The sequence below is a fragment of the Xiphophorus couchianus genome, chromosome 1 (assembly GCF_001444195.1).
Source record: "Xiphophorus couchianus chromosome 1, X_couchianus-1.0, whole genome shotgun sequence".
NCBI classification, from domain to species: Eukaryota; Metazoa; Chordata; class Actinopteri; order Cyprinodontiformes; family Poeciliidae; genus Xiphophorus; species Xiphophorus couchianus.
This window is the reverse complement of record NC_040228.1, coordinates 6,792,164-6,808,879: the sequence shown is the minus strand read 5'-3', so window position 1 is coordinate 6,808,879 and position 16,716 is coordinate 6,792,164. Positions and strand designations below refer to the sequence as shown.

At 40.9% G+C, this 16,716-nt stretch overlaps 2 protein-coding genes across 3 annotated transcripts in view; both read right to left on the bottom strand.

Moving 5' to 3' along the window:
* The window catches only part of bcas2 (BCAS2 pre-mRNA processing factor), a 624,479-nt gene that overhangs the window by 68,840 nt on the left and 538,923 nt on the right, over positions 1–16,716 (bottom strand). The gene's annotated exons all lie outside the window — the stretch shown is intronic.
* Positions 964–15,728, bottom strand: brpf3b (bromodomain and PHD finger containing, 3b). Of its 2 annotated transcripts, XM_028012609.1 has the most exons (13): positions 15,356–15,723; positions 10,740–12,295; positions 10,486–10,642; positions 10,253–10,384; positions 9,651–9,779; positions 8,902–9,214; positions 8,521–8,811; positions 5,975–6,571; positions 3,928–4,009; positions 3,755–3,843; positions 3,585–3,679; positions 3,344–3,498; positions 964–2,103 (listed from the first exon to the last, which is right to left on the bottom strand). In XM_028012609.1, exons 2-13 carry the CDS (start codon positions 12,269–12,271, stop codon positions 1,920–1,922), a joined length of 3,756 nt encoding a protein of 1,251 aa, XP_027868410.1. In that variant the 5' UTR covers positions 12,272–12,295; positions 15,356–15,723; the 3' UTR covers positions 964–1,919. The 2 variants fall into 2 exon arrangements, 1 of the variants encoding a protein (XP_027868410.1); XR_003594908.1 differs by lacking the exons at positions 964–2,103; positions 3,344–3,498 and having other exon boundaries at positions 3,661–3,679; positions 3,917–4,009; positions 15,356–15,728.

Below are 16,716 nucleotides of genomic sequence, written 5' to 3'. Positions count from 1 at the left end.
GATGTAACTTAACCAAGGCAACATTTGTCAAGAGTCAAGTTGAGTGAGCAAATCTTTTTTTTTTTTTTTACAGTGCAATATTGCTCAGTTGGAGGATGTAGATAAAGGATGGTTAGCAGATCCTCCTTTATTACAATCAAGCCTAGCATGAGTTGCTGTGTGCTTTTCACACTGCATATGGCTCCCTCCCATAGTGTCAAGATAAAAAGTTTTACTTGCACAGAATCCATTCATCTGCTGGTGACAGACGTGAACCAGTGGCAAAAACAAACACAGACACAAAAAGAGCTAGCTAGCGAGAGCAGAGGTATATCAGCAACTACTGGTAGTCTTAACTACCTCGAGTCACAAAAGGCATTGAAGAAAATCAAGCCTGACAGAAAACAACATATATATAAAAGTTCAGCCATCTTAAGACCTGACATTGGCATGCTTAAGGCCAACTTACTTTCTTTTAAAAAATGAATTTAAGACATTTTAAGGCCTTAAATTTAGATACTTTGAGACTTTTAAAGGATGTGTGGACACCCTGAAGTAACAGGAGAGGGTGTGACAATAACATTTAAATGCCTAAACTTACAAAAATCCACCAGCTGAATCTGAATTCTTTCGGAGGCTTGTGGGAAAAAAAACCCAGTATACACAGGGCTTACTATTTCCAACCATTATGGGGTTTGTGGTTTTGTCAACTGCCCAAATTTCTCAGCCAAAGCTACATCACACAGATGAATGTTTTTTTCCCTATTAAAACAATTGTCTGATTGCAGCTGAAAGTTGCAACAAATAAGTGGAACAGTATGTAATCTCAAACCTTATGCGAATATCTGCGTTTCTTTTGAATTTGATAACATAAAATGGATAGTTTTTTTATATATATATAGTTATACCACAACTGTTAGCCTATGTCACTGAGATATAAAACAGTGTGACAGATGACTAACAAAAAATCCACAGGACTCCAGATACATAAACATTTTTTTAATAGAATATTTTCCAAAATGTGGAAACTGGTTAAAGAATTTTGCTGAGCTGGTAAAATATAAACAGTAGCGATAAGCTTATCGGGGTGAACGTTTCATTGGATGGAATTGGGCTCTGGGAAATAAATAGAATCATTGAGTGGGTCAATATTAAAAGCTTGTGCTTGGTATCGAGTAAAAAAAATAATTAAAAAAATCAGCAAAAATCAGTTAAAATGCTGTCTGCTTTTCAATTAAAAAACCTCACTCCATTTTTCTCTTAAATAAGAACTCGCAATTTAATCAATATAACTTTATTTCTATAGTTTGTCTTCCATAAATAAATTATTTCTCTGTATCAAAAGAGATTTCAAATATAAAGAGCATCGGCTCATTTTGTCGAATGCCAAGATTACACAACAATGCAAAACACACAAACTATAGTTAATTTACAGTAAAGACAAATATCTCCATACTCTGCAGGAATTATGTCATGTCGAGTCTCGCCTCGCCCTTTAAAAGGCTGATTGAAGTACGCATTTTTAAAAATTTAATTAGAACGAGCTTGATAACGCAAAGTCGTATGTACAACAACTACTAGCAGTAAAATATACATGAGTCTTTTGTAAAAAGTGTAAAACATAGAAAATCTATTGTATAAAAGAAGGCAGTGATGTGTTCGTCGGTCTCCGGCAGCTCATTTTAAATCTCTTTCCTAATGGCTTGATCCCTCAGCAGCAGGATTAGCAGAACCTCAGGCTCTTTTACATTTGATTCGTGATATCCGGCTGGAGTTGAGCACACACCTCTGAACGCCCCTGAATGGGGGGAATTAACACTTACTGCAGCAACGTGAGGCTTAATGTAACTTCATTTACACATCGTCTCCCTAATGACACAAAACAGGTTCTGTCGGAAACCTGTGATTCGGTCTGGGACCCGACAGCTGCTCAGCGGCGTCTACAGGTAGTTGGAGGTGACGAAGCAGTGGCTGTAGCTGACTCGGCTCTGGTGGATCATGGCACGGTCGTACGCCACCTGGACGGACTTGCGGATGCTGGACTTGCGGCCCTCCATTATGCGCAGCTTGTCCGCCGTGTCGTCTGCGCCCAGGTGCGTCAATTTGTCGCGGGGGAGCCACTGCCTGAAACACCGGAGACAAGAGTTTGGTCCGTGAAGACGTTTTAAAAAGGAGCAATCATCAAAACAAAGGTAACTTCACCTTTATTTGGTCAAAATACATGTGGTTTTTATGTATATTTTACTAAAGGACAACATCTTTCTTACAGACTTTAGAAAAATATCCATCTATAGAGAAATAGTCTGCTAGTATAATTCAACCCAATCAGTGTAGACTGATTCAAGGTCAATTACATGCATGTCAATTTGATTCTAGTGCTTAAATTTGTTCCAGTTGGATTTTATGTGATAAACCAACATAAACAAAACACTCATATGTGAGTCAAGGCAGGGGAGCGAATACTTTTGTCAATATAGTGTGGCTTTCTTATTCTCTGACAAACTAAATAAATTCAGTAATGTGTTTGTCTGTGAATGAGTTTCGATGATAAATACAGAGACCTCAATAACAATAATGACAGTAATATTAATGATAAAATAATATGCAGTGCAAGTAGCCTATATCTCCTTTGATCTTCTTTGATGGGGGGGCAGTAAGGGACCTGGATAAGGGACAGGGGGGTCCTGGCCCAAAACAGGTTGAGAAACACTGTCTTAGAGACTGAATCTGTTAACATCAATCGTTCAAGTCACAGACTCCAAATAGGGTTTAGATTTGGACTAGGCCATTCTGATTTGACCTAATGCACTCCACAGAGCTGGATGTGTATGGGGGCGTTGTGAGCAATTTTTTATTTTTTTTTCTTTCCATCGGGGTTTTGCTCTACGTTTAGTTACATCCATCTTCCAAAAAGCTTCCTTGTCACTTCTAAAGAAAGTGAAAGGCCATCAGTGAAAGGTTTTCCAAACAACGTTTGGCGAGTAGACCTCAGGTCTTATCTGATGGCTGTAGCTTTGCGGTTGTGCCATACCCTCATGTTGGGACGACTGACTGACACACATACTCCCTGAAGTGCTGGAAGCCTGGAAACCCTGCATTAAACTTTCCCACAGCTTTATTTCTGACCCGTGTTCTATGTTCGTGATGCCGTTTGCATACAAACGGTTTTCAGATCTAAAAAGGTTTCGACTCACTTTCCTTCCGCCTCATCATTTTTCCTTTGTGTTGAGCTAAGCTTGTGGTCTCAACAGAACAATCAAGACAAGTTGTCCCTTTTCAGCCAGACGCTAAAATGTCTTTACCCTTTAGCCAAAACAGCTGGTTCGCAACTTCATAACCTCCGTTTAATATCTGTGACACTCACCACGTCCGCTTATTATCAAAGAAAAGCACCAGGTAGAGTCTGTCGTTTGTCTCCTCTTGTCTCTGCTCTCCCAGCCTGAGGACGTCCTTGGGTGGGACGGGGATAGGAATCCCGTTCAGCAGCAGGCCTTCCTCTGGCATCTCTGGGTCGATGATCTGAACCAAACAGAGCAACGGGGAACGTTGAGCCAAAAAGTCTTTTGACAGCTCAAACGAGATGATCATGAATATAAACAGCTCACCAGAGCGGGATAGGAGGGATATCCTCTGCACTTCGCCCACACCAGCTCCAACGGCTCCAGCTCCGTCTCGTCCTCTGACGACTGACTCCCGTTGCCTGCGAAGCGACAAATTCTGTGTTTAACGCAGATCAAGAAAAGAACATGCGTTATTATGGCACAATGTCAAGTACCGGTGTAATCCGAATCTCCGTTGACTATGTCAAGAAGAGGAACGTTGGAGAGAGAAGGCTTTCCGAGGCTTCGTTTGGGTGGCGATTTTCTGTAGGATCAAACATGCTGGACTGTCATCGACTGATCAGACATCGCCAAAACCCGACAAAGGAGATAATCACCTTCATCTTACATTTCTTTGTGAAGGACGGGACAGGATCGTGACTCTGCGTCGGAGTTGCTGTCTTTGTGCCTTTCAAACCTATTGGTCAGTCCTGAAAACAAACAACGCATCGGTTATCCTCAGTCTCGTCTTATTACTGCTATAAAAGCTTCACATTTGAGCTAAAACAATTTAAATCAAATTTACATCCTGAAGACACCAATTCAAAATTGAGATAATAAATAGAATCGAATGCCCCAAAACATTCCTTCTTGATATAATATAATAAGGCTAAACTGCAAATAGAGACCGCATTTCATTTGCTCGTATTTTCAAATTTACCTGTTTCTCGTGAGAGTAGCGGGAGAAAATAGTAAAATTAACAAATTCGTCTGGTTTTTTGCATTAACTGACATTCGCAGCAACAATTAATCAAAATTCTTACAAGAAATTTTTCACGATAAATAAAAAATGATGAACAATATGTGTCCACCTCTAGTATGAGTATGAGTATTTCTTATACTTTATGGAGATAAAAGGTCACAAGTAGGCTCAAACTTCACATTTATTGTAATTTAATTCTATATAGCTTTCTGAAAATGTTATTTTACACCATATTTTCACACATTTAGAATCTGATTCTTGTTTAGGCCTACTGACTCTTATGATACATTATAGGTTGGACAATATGACTGAAAAATGTATCACAATATGAGCGTTTCATTTCAGATGATATTGAGATTTGTTGATATTGATAATTATTACTTTGTTTTTTTCCCTAATATTTCTCTTTTACCCACTTTTCACTCCACGCTGTTATTTTTTTATTTTATGAGACACGGTGGAAAAACCTGAAACTGCTTCTGCACAAGTTCCTCAACAGCTTGTTGCTAGGTAACCAATGAGTGAGTTAGTTGATGTCACAAATCTTGCTAAGCTCCTTGAGAAGGGTTGAGCCACTAATGTCTTTGCTCTGCCTACGTCTCCCAGAATGCTGTGCGGTTCTGGGTCGGAGTTCCGTGGATATTCTACACACTGAATATTCTATGAGATGTATTATCAATAGAGGGATCATCGGTGGACGTCACGTTGCATCAACAGCCACCCTTACTGCACATGTAGCCTTCAGAACGCAGGCAGAAACCCATTATTCTAACTGTTTAAGCCATTTAAAATTAGGCTAATAAAATAATTTACAACTGGCAGCCAGCGCAGATCACCTATCTTCGCCCAACACATCTCCCGCTGCTGTCAAGAGGTTTTATTTTTAGATCAGCGTCTCTGTACCTCACACTGCATCACGTTCACCTCACTGCATTTTAATTTCTGATGGCTAAGTTTATCCCCCGTCTTGATAGATGAAGCTACATCTTCATTTTCCCTCTAATTGAGACCAAACTAGGAAGAAATTATGTTATTTGTCCTTTGTCTGAACTGAACTGGAAGTAATCTGTGCCACCGAACAGCCATCTTGCTTAACAAGAGCAGCACAAAGCATAGATAAGTCATGGCTTCGAGACCAGCAAAGACAAAGTATAGTACTCAAAAATTGTGATAGTTGTAATGTACTTATACTGTTTATAAATTACAAGGAATGCAGAAGGAGCTAAAGCGTGGAGCTTGTTCATTGTTGTCATAGGTGCCATCATGTCAGTTACAGACACCTACCAAGATGGCTGTAGGCTACAAAGTTTCTGGAAGTGTGACGTCAAATGAGAACAATATATAAATAATTTATCACGTGGTAATAATATAGGTCATTGAGGAAAGACCTTCTTGAAAAAGTTTCATCAGTCAGTGTTTCAACCAACAGCTTTACTTTCTGGGCTGCAGTTACCACGGTAACCCTTTCAAAACAAGTAAATTGTAAACTGACTGAACTTTATTTGTGTACAACACCAGACCAAATTAATCCTTGCAATTATTTGTAATGCATCTAAAATTGGAATTTTCCACAACTCTTCAGAGCTAAATAAGAGTCTCTGCTAGTCGTAGTAAATTGTTAAAGACCAGGAGACCGCCCATCTTTAAAAGAAGACATTCAAGTGTTTAACACTAGTATGTAAAGCTTTCTAACCGCTTTCCAGAGAATAATTCACCGTCCTCTCCAATTCTGTATCTGACGACGCTTCTCGACCAGGGGTCCACACCTCGTGAAGAGTGGGAGGTCCAGGGCTTTTCTGTGGGGTTCTGGACGCTGGTGTGCAGGATGGGGAGCTGGTTGTTGAACTAGGGCCGGTGGGGTTGCTGCTCGTATTCTCGTCCTGCAGCCCCTTCCCATTAAACACGGGGTTCTCTTTTTCCCTGCAAAGCTTCGCTCCGTTCTTTGCTTTCTTGAACAAGACAGAGGTCCGCCGTCCGACTCCCTCGGTGGCGGGCCGCGGAGAGACGGAGAGCGGCGGCAGGGCGTTAGCTACAACCTGCCCCTCATAGTGCAAAGTGGGAGGAGGTGTCACGCAACATTCTCCTCGTGCTTTAGTGCAATTAATGTTTTCTGAGGCGCTGTTCAAGTGGTTGCTGTCTATTTTAAGGCGTTTGCAGAACCAGGAGTGGGACTGGACCTCCCCTGTCATGGGCCGCAGTGTGGGAGGCTCCAGAGGAGGTTCTCCTTGTCGGGGAGGAGGAGACGGGCCTCTAGGTTCCAGTCTTGGGGGAGAAGTGGATTTGAGGTCCTCTAGAAGAAGAAAAAAAATATGTAAAGATAATTTGAACACAATTCTTCCCAAATGATTGGTTATGCTGTACGTAGTATGATGTGGTAGTTTTCACACACACGAAAATGGCGTCTTTTTCCCAATGGTTACATTTCATTCTTACACATTAACCACAGCCCGAAAAGAGTTAAGATATTCAAAATGGAGGACTTCATCAAGACAAGTGACTAAAGAAAATCGCTCTCACAACTGTACACCAGCAACATGGCAACATTTTACATAGAGATGCACCGTGAAACCAAAGGGTGACCAGAATCAGACGACCTTCCGCTTGAAGGGCCAGGAATTGAGATCGATCTGATGGTGGAACAAAATCTAGAAGCTACCAGGTGTGGAGGTTGTTACTGAGGGAAGAAGACTCAGGATATTTTAATTGCGTTTCGATTATAAATTTGTTGATATTCTACTAATGTCGAAAAAACACAATTTCGCAATTGTGATGCAATTACTATCACATGTGAATCTACTTGTTCAGGTGATTAAAAGTCAGGTGGGAATGAATGTAAACAGTTGCATGGGCAATATTCATATTTCAGCCACGGCGCTAGCGCTCATCTGTCAGTCATCAGAGGAGATGTTGGCGTCTTATTCAGGCCTTGGAGCCTCAAGTTCCTTATACTTCACGATGGTTATGTATACATGGGGCGTTTTAGTGATATTGCCATTTTGGGCTGCGATTTCACATAAGAACTATAGATTCGGCACTTTCAAATGACAAGCTCAACTTTTGATGAACATTGCCATGCTGTGAGATTTCTGGTTGGATGCACATAGGCCATGGAGATCAGTGTCTATTAATAAGTGAGTTGTTGCTGTACACAAACTGGCGAGTTGCGAAAAAAGTGTTTCAATTGCAATTTTGCAAAATTCACTATTTTTAATGTGGCTGAAAAACCACCTCATTCCTGCGCAGAAACTTTTTATCAATACACTCGAGTTATTTTCAAATTTATTCTGTAATTCCAATCTGCAAAATTTTATGATCAATGGAAATGCAGCTAGATGTTTTTTAAAATGAAGACAGAGAAAACAAAGTCTTAAACAGAAAACTTTTGTAAATAAATTAACATCTGGACGCTCTAGACTGCCGGAGAAAGAGGAAGACAGAAAGGCTAACAGAATACAGTAAACTAAGTTGCTTCGTTTTATCCTTTTGAGCTTCCAACATGTCATGAACATGTACAATTTGGAAATATTAGTAGCCATTTGTGAAATATAAACACAATCCCATTTTTGCCATGCAAGCTGTGCTAATCACTCATATTTCTTTAGCTTAAAAGGTAAATTCTGTTTTTGTTTTTTTTGGTTTTATTATTACAACCTCAACAGCAACTGTTTTTGCACACAGTGTGACGTTGCCTCTACTCTTATAAAAAATTGCTTGGGGCAGGAAAGCTAGAACTAATATTTTACATGATAATTGTCCATCTTCTTACTCGGTAGTTTTTAGAGAGAAATCCAGCAATGCTGGTCAATAAACCTCTCATCAGTGCATTCCTAATTTTACTGCTAAAAGTGTGTTTTGATGTTGTCTTTGAGTGTCTGACCGGACCTGTCTGTAATCAGAAGTGAGATGACATGGCATGACTGAAAGTGGCCCAAGGTGTGGTGAATCCATGAGAGTGATGCATAAAGGAGGTGCAAACACAGCGTGCACTAGAAGAGAGGAGTTGTGAGGCAGCCATGGCCAACGAGACTTTCTGGGCCCCTACTTACTAGACTGGAGACAGTGGGGTGGTTGGGGTTGGTGCGTTAGGGGAACCCTGGCTCAATTACCTGAGGACAATGTTCCATTAGCTCAAGTTTCACAACTGATCTCAATGAAACAAATTAGTCTTTCAAAAGATTCATGCACTGCAAATTTAATTCTCATGTTAATCTAGTGCATTTCATTGCCCTCTCCTCTTACCTTTGTCTGAGGAGGACAGGCAATTGGCATTGTTATTGTTGTATTCGTCGTCGTCGTCATCATCTTCGTCTTCGCCCTCTTCTTTAAGATGCCCGTTGTGGATGCCGTGGCTCATGGGTTGACCCTGTCTGAGCTGGAGCTTGTTGATCTCGCGTCGAAGATGGCGGATGCGTTTGGCCCGGGCGCCGCTGCACCGCATGGATGTGACAAAGTCTAGTTTCTCCAGAAGCTCCTTCAGCTGCTCTTCCATCGTCATGTGGAGTCGGTTATCTGGATCCAGAACACTGTCAACTGAGCACATCGACAAGTTCAAATAGGAATGGAGGTCTTAAGGAAGTGTTTCCCACAAGAAGAAGTTCCCATAATGCTGCAAGACCTTACCGTCCTCCCAGGTACAGCTGTAGAAGTCTCTTTTCTGGGGTGACTCAGGGAGGTGCATCCCCGTGTCCAGGTCAAGGCCGGCGTTTGTGGCTTGTCTTTGGGCATGGCGCAATACAGCACCCCCTAAGTCACGCAGACGCAGCGCTGCTTTGTAGAAGACTGTGTCTTTGGTGTTATACAGGAGGCAGTTTGACACCATCAGATTAAAGTCAGCCTCCAGGTCAGCCACAGAACGGTAAGCATGACTCTCAAGCTTGGAGCGCATAGTGGAGAAGTCCATTGGATAAGTGATAAACTCCAGGTAGTCTGGAACCTGAAAATGGAACAAATGTTTTCCCTTCAAAAGTGTTGAACACACTTAGATTAAAATGTACAATGTATCCACAAGTTAAGATGGCTTTACAGTGGAATAAGATAGAAAATTCAATTTAGGAGGAGTGTGGAGTAAATAATTTTATCTATGTAAATTTTCTTATGTTCAATATTATCATCAAGTGTCACAACTTTCTTTCTTTCTTTTCTTCTGGATGTCCCATTAAATCATGACATCCCATCTTTACCATAGACATATACGCGTATGGTGTTTACTTTGAGTTTCAGTCAGGTATGGTCTTTGCAGCTTTCTAAGTTTTAAAGCTAACTTCCATAAGTATTCTATAAAATTGTATTTATCTGGGAACTAAAAAACATTCAATGAAACCTGCTACAAGTTCTCCTAGAGTTTACACTACAATACTAAGAAGCCTTACCTCCTTCAAGTTAACTGGCTGGGCAAAAATGTGAGCAGTGTCCTTCTCCTGAAGATGGTCCAGGGTGGCACGCAGCAGCATCAACATTGGCGTGAGCTGCATCTCTAAAGTTGATTGGTGAACTTTGACCTGCAGTTGAAGAATACAGACTTGTCAGGTTTTAATAAGAAGAGATTTACTGAATTTGTCACAGTCTACATTTAGCAGTCTTAAATTTCCAAGGAATGTTTAAAAGTGACACAATTAGCAAAAATTCCATAGGATAAGAGACCGGAGGTAAATTATTATTACAAGGACATCAAATTACATAAGACTATGTTTTGTTTTTAAACCTTTATTTAAAAAAACCCAACTTTTTGTACAATTTCAAAACATTTAATTGGCAAGGCTTACATTTAAAGCTTTGCCAACCAGTGACTTAACTTATTTCATGAACTCTGATTTGGTTTAATCTCCTGCGTGTCCGTCTACAACAATGTGATGAAGAAGCAGCTAAACTGCACCAGATCAAGGCCTCAAGTCCAGTTAGTTTCAGCTTCTATATCTTTACATTTACATATGATAGGATGACAATGTTAGCATAAAGACTAGTCCACTGTTACCTGTTCCCGTTTGAGCTTCTCTCTTTTGCGTATGAGCTCCACCAGCAATCTGGCTTTTTCAAGATCATGCCGGAGTTTCTGCCAGTATCTCAGAGCTTCTCTTGCTGCAGAAATCTTCTCGTCCACTTCAGGCTGAACAAAACATCCCATATTACAGCTTATAAAGGTACATCTCATAAACAGTAAGTCATGGTTTTTGTTGTTGTTTCAATAATTAAAAAAGAAAAAAATACCTGTTCTGTACTCTTTTGTGATTGGATGTTAGAGTGCAACTGCCGAACCAGTGCCACACCGTTTCTTGACTGACGTTTTAGCAACCAGTAGCTATGCAGTCTGTGCATAAACTGGTTTTTCCTTTGCATGAGAATTCCTTTGGAAATTATATTCAACCTGTAACAGATGAGAAATAAGCATCTTACTAAATGGATTCTGAAAATGGAATACAAAACAAAAAAAACAATACTGGACATGATCAAGAAAAGCAAACCTGCTTGTGGGTATCTGCAGCACAAGCTGTGGAGAACCTGTGGTTTGGGTTGTACACTCTGTATTTTTCTTCCCTTTCTTCTTATCTGCTGGCTCATCTTCACACTTCCTGCCTTTTTTAGGTAAAGTAGGACCATCTGTGTAAGCGATGCGTCCTCTGCTCGCCCTTCTCCTGCTGCCCACGATTCGCCCCTCACTCTCCTCGTCGGACTCTGACTCCTGTCCCAGGGGCGAGTGCGTCTCGCAAAACGCCGTCTTCTTTACTGAGAACGTTGTGCCATTGATGCCCGTTTCCCTGACAGGATCGATCTTCATGAACAGACCGGCCCGCTGAGCACATGTGACGTGAAACGCAGTGTAACAGTTGGCCTTGTGGCACTGAATACACGCGCCGCGGCCTTTCTGCTTGCAAAGGTAGCAAGTTAACTTCCAGCGAGCTGGAGGAATGTTACCAACCCCTTCCACCGGTTCTAGAAACACAGTGTTGGCAAAGCACACTTCGGGAATCCATATAGCACACACAACGTGCGCCCAACGACCCTCGCTTGTTTGTTTGAAAGCCCCTCCCCGGTTAGGACACAAGACGCAGTCGACAGGTTTGTGAGGAGACTGAAGGCAGCAGCGGCAGAGCCACTGCCCTTCAGGGACGTAGGGAACGCCGTAACACTCCTGGTGCACAGCCAAGTTGCAAGAGTCACAGAACAGGATGACGTTGCTATTGAGGCATTCATCATCCAAGCACACACAGCAGAAGGCGTCGTCGTCAATAGCGCTTTGTGGAGGCGCTCGGATGCGTGCTTCTCTGTATGCCTCCTCCTCCAACCGATCCACCAGTAGCTCGAAATTGTCTGGCGAAATGGCTGAGAGACCCTCGGAAAGCCGGGTGGCGTTAACCATTTCCAGCCAGGCGGAGTCCTCCTCATCCATGTCATATTCTGCCTTTCTTTCCTGATCCTCAGGGGAGCACTCGATGTAACGGTAATAGGCAGCTGGCAGGGGAGGTGCCTCAACTGGAGTGAAGCTTTCCACAACACGAAACTTAGGCTCAGGGAGGGTTATGTGGGTACTGTTCGATGTGCTGGACTTTTCAGGTGTATGAGGTTGGGAATTGTGGCATTGGTTCTTGGAAGGCTGCGTCGACCTGCCAGAGGTCATTCTGGAGTCTTTCCTGCGGCCTCTGAGCGTGGAGACTTTCCGGGGAGTTTGTGCACTGCTGGTGGGCGACACCGACCGCTCACTGTTCTCTTTGTTGCTGTTGCACTCGCTGATGTCCTGAGCCACTGTCTCATCATCCGTGATGACTTCCAAGGGCTCCAGGACAGAAATGCGGTGAAGCCTTCCGTCCAGTTCAACCTCCACCACCTTCTGAGACTGAGAATAGGAGAGAGTTTCTCTACTTGGAGACGCTTTGAGGCTGTACGGGGATGGAGATCGCTGGCGGGTGCCCCCACGCCCGCCAACTGTCCCGTTGGACTTCTTGCCATTTACTCTACCTCCTCCACCGACCTGGCAAGTTCGCCGTGGCTTCCTCATAGGCCACTGCTCACACTTTCACTCCTGTAAATCAAAAACAAAGAAATTTAGGGGACAGTAGTGAATTTTACTTTGTAGAAAATTTAAACATACCACCAAGTAGGGATATGCGATACAGACTTAAGGTTTTATAACAATATTTTACGCTACTACTGTGATAATGATAAAAGTGACAATAAATTTTTTTTTTTCTTAAGAAGCTATATGGCTACGACTGTGTTTTACATCATTTATAGCCCCACAAACACAAATACTACTCTTAAAAAACAAAACAATTTGTAATATGCTTCTGTAGCTTCAAACACATACATTTGTATCACTAAACTGCATTTAATCATATTTTTAAATGTATTGATATTTGCTGCTACGACAGACTGGCGACCGAAATGTCTCGCTGGAGATGGGCACCAGCACCCCTCCCAACCCCATTAGGGACAAAGGTGTAAAGAAAATGGATGGATGGATGATATTTGTTGATGCTCTCATTGAATAAACACTGGAGAAAATATTAAAAGGAACAATCCTAACAATACAGTTTTGGAGGGGCTTAGATATCATTAACTGGAATTAATTGTGACAACAATAAATAAAAATTCTTATCATTGATAATAAATGTATCACTATAAATGAAATGCCCAAACCTACTACCAAATTCTATATTTATTTTTTGTGAACAAATGTACCCAGACAAAACACAACTCAATGTATGAAAAAGAAAAAAAACAAAACAAATGCTGCTCTGTATGCATTTTAGTTTATGACATCCCAAAAGTCACAAGAACCAAGTTGGCAGAAGAAATCGTCATGATGGAATAGCAACTTTTTCAGCAGATTCTGAATCATTTAAGTTGCACTTGAGTTGCAAAGGGTTCAACTGTGTTTGAGCCAGAGTGTGACTTCAAAGAAATCTGTGATGGATGCCACCATGGGTAGTAAAAGTAAAGCAAGAAGTGATTATGGTCTTCAGAACTTTAACTTGTACAAATTTGTTTTCATTCCTGCTTGAATTTTTTCATCTGATTTGTCTCTTATGCACATTTCCCTCTCACATAATAACAAACAGCCAGATTATTCTTGTATTACAATAAATACATTGCCCTGATGCCATTTATAAAAAAGAAAAACATCTTCAGTAAAGAAAAGCAAGCCTTGCTGTTTGCTGGCTGTCTAGCTATCACTTGTTGTGAGGACAGGATAGTCAGGATGCCCTGACTATTCTGATGGCGGATGTCTGGGCTTACAGTCGCTGACTAATGGGTGAGTTTTCTATGGTACCAGAACCAGGCAGGATGTCTTCCACAACACTGGAACCTTCTCTTAGGACCACACATCTCCGATATTGCGCTTTTGTAGTTTGCTCTCTAGCTTCCTCCTATTCACCTCCTTGCTGTCTCTAATCTTGATTTTGAGCTGCATCTGTACGCGCCTCTATAACTCTTGCTTTCTGAAGTTTCTTTTGTTTCTTCTTTAACAGTTCCTTCAGGCCACTGGTCATCCAGGGTTTACTATTAGAAAGCATCTCACTGGGGATGTTGTTGTCCACACAAAGGTTTATGTAGTCAATCACACACTTCGTTATGGCACTGATGTCCTCTCCATGTCACTGGCAAAGAACAATCCAATCTGTGCCTCAAAACAGAAGTGGAGTAGCTTTTTTGGCTTCCTTTGACCACTTTCTCATAGTCTCTGGGGTTTACATTCAGTGCACAGAAAAACAAGGCTGTGACCTGACTTTTCCAGAGGAAATGTTGGTTTGGAGATATATGAATTGACATTTTAGTAAAACAAACGTAATGTTTTGTTTCTCTGAAAGAGCAACTGACAAACTGCTTAAATGTTAGTAGTTTAGCAAAGTGAAGCGTGACTAAAATCACCAGGTATTGCCACAAATGCATTGGGGTGATGTGTCTCTGTCTTAGCTTCAACAGGTCTGATGACATCATGTGCACTGTCGACAACAGCTGAAGGTGGAATCAATAATGCTCAGGACAGCAGAAACAACATTTATTGTAACAAGTCCTGGATGACATCTATTGGTGACAAGCACTGCTAATCTACCTCCTTTACTGCATTCCTATGCTCTAGCTGAGTCCTTGTTCATCCAACTTGTTAGCTAGCCATTGTGATTGACAGAAGACATGGTTTTAACTTCTTCCTTCTCTCTCTCCTTTTTGGCCCTGCTCTGCATCCACAGTGCCTCATTTTCAAATCCTCTGAGACTTCTGGCTTCATGTGTGCTATTATTTCAGCTTTGTGGTGTTAATCAGCTGCTCCCTGTTGTAAACCACCTTGTTGCTAAGGCTACGCATCATAACAAATAAGTTGAAAAAGTGTAATCAATCCAACTCCACAGCATCCAAAACCAGAAACACCGGAATTAAAGTTTAAGAAATGAGAAATTTTAACTGAAATTAACTGTCTGTCTAGTAACTATAATTCAACATTGCAAATCATAAATGTAACACAGATGTTCTCTCACTGATAAAATGTATTTCGGTGAAAACTATTTAAAGAGATAAACCATTCAGTTGACAGCTAGTTAAATGAAAAGACTATGGGCAAACCTTCACTCCAGACACTAACAAGGTTAAGTGAGCAGTGATTTTTCTCGACTTTATCTCATAAACACTTCGTTTAATTGACCTATTCCACAAAACAACGGTCATAGCCAATCGGCTTTCAAGAAAGCTGACTGATCTGTACAAAAGCCAATCAGCTTCAAGAATACCTTAAACCGAACACATCGGAACCCTCCGTTCCAGCAGTAAAATGTCAGCCATATTTACAATTTTAAAATGCTGTCAAAAGCTTCTGTGTGTTTAACATATAGACATTAGTTCAGTGAACTAGATAAAGGGCTTAACATGTGAAGTCGGTACAAAAATGGCACGGTGATCTGCCGACTGGCAGTGTCATACAGGACTGTCACAAGTCAAAGTATACATGACAGAGCTAGCCTGCTAACTTTTTAAAGACGGTAGCCGGTTTTATTATGAAGTTTTCTAAATAAAACAGAAATAAAAGTTCTAAAAGCAGTAAACAAATTGAAAATTGCAAAAAGAGAGCAAGTTTGGTAAGTCTTACCTAAAATGCCAGCAGAGTGAACAGGGGGGATCAGTAACCGGCGGTTTGGAGCCGTTTTTCCAGTAATGGTCGCTCAGTTCGGCGGTGGGCTTTGCTACACTTCCTAAGCTAACAGCTAATAGCCTGTCACAGTTTGCTACCACAGCCGGTACATTTCACCTTCTTATAACATTCCATGTTTCCCCCAAACTGCCCTTAAAAATAAAAACAGTTAACCCTAAAGCCATAATGAAAATAGTAGGGATATATCAAGTCCAATAAATAAAGGGGCACCTTGTTGTTGAGCAAATATTATGAGGAGGAGTGCTAGCTTCTTTCGGCTAGTTGGCTAGCTGTTTAGAGTCCAGCTTTACTGTAAAAGCGGAGATAACAAGCTAGTCAAAGTATTTGACTTCCGGGTATAAATTTCACAATAATATAACTATTAAACATGGCTATGCGGATTCTACTTCCAACTACACATAATAAAGACGAGAGCGAATCTATTAGATATTTTGAAAATAGCAAAAATAATAGTAATAATAATAATAATACATAAACATAAGTCAGAATTTAGTTTGTAACTACTTGTTTTTTTATGAAGAGGAGTCAAATGATAACAAACTTATGTTATAATATTTTGTCAAACCTCCATATGGACACCTATACCTACCACTAGTTTTTTTTTTTTTTTTTTTTTTTGCATTACATCTATTTTTTCCTCTTGTTTTAGCAAGTTATTCTAATTAGAAACAAGCAATCTTTGTTTTCTTTTTTTAAAGTGTAATAATTGACAGCAATGGTTTATCACACTAACAAAAGTAAATTCTTAAAATGGCAGGAGCACAGATTTAGAAAATCATATGTTTACACTATAAACTCGTTCACTCTTGCTGTAAATGTTTATTTTGTTATTTTACTTGCCTCATAAAAGGTAACATTTCCTGGCTCTATATCCCCGTCTGTGTTCCAATAAAAAAAATAAAAAAAATCAACTCATGAATTGAGTTTGTAATAGTGCAAACCTGAATTTTTCTGCATTTATTTTGAAAGCAACGTGCCTTGCTTCCGGTTGATGGTATCTTAAAGGATTTGACACCAGCTGGTTGGTAAAAGTTTAGCCTGCTCAGCGTCCTCCCCCTTTACGTCACCAAGCCACGATTTTCGCGGGCAAGCCTCTTGATAGAAGCCTCGTCTCGTTTATCTGACGAGATGTGCGACTCCTGATGCTCTCCCCGTCGTCCATCTCTCAGTGTGACATAATAATCTTAGTAAAACACACGAAGGACATACGGGGCTTGTCTGAAAATCTATACATGAGAATATACCTGATCTATGGACTATGAAAGAAATGAGACATAAACAAAGAGTGGATTCATACA

Bases quoted from the DNA above. Each gene is read 5' to 3' on its own strand.
- brpf3b (XM_028012609.1), bottom strand. From the start codon at position 12,271: ATGAGGAAGCCACGGCGAACTTGCCAGGTCGGTGGAGGAGGTAGAGTA. The intron at 9,215-9,650 runs GTAAGGCTTCTT...TTCCATTTTCAG, and splicing joins AGCCAGTTAACTTGAAGGAG to GTTCCAGACTACCTGGAGTT. The intron at 3,680-3,754 runs GTACTTGACATT...GTCGCTTCGCAG, and splicing joins CGGAGATTCGGATTACACCG to GCAACGGGAGTCAGTCGTCA.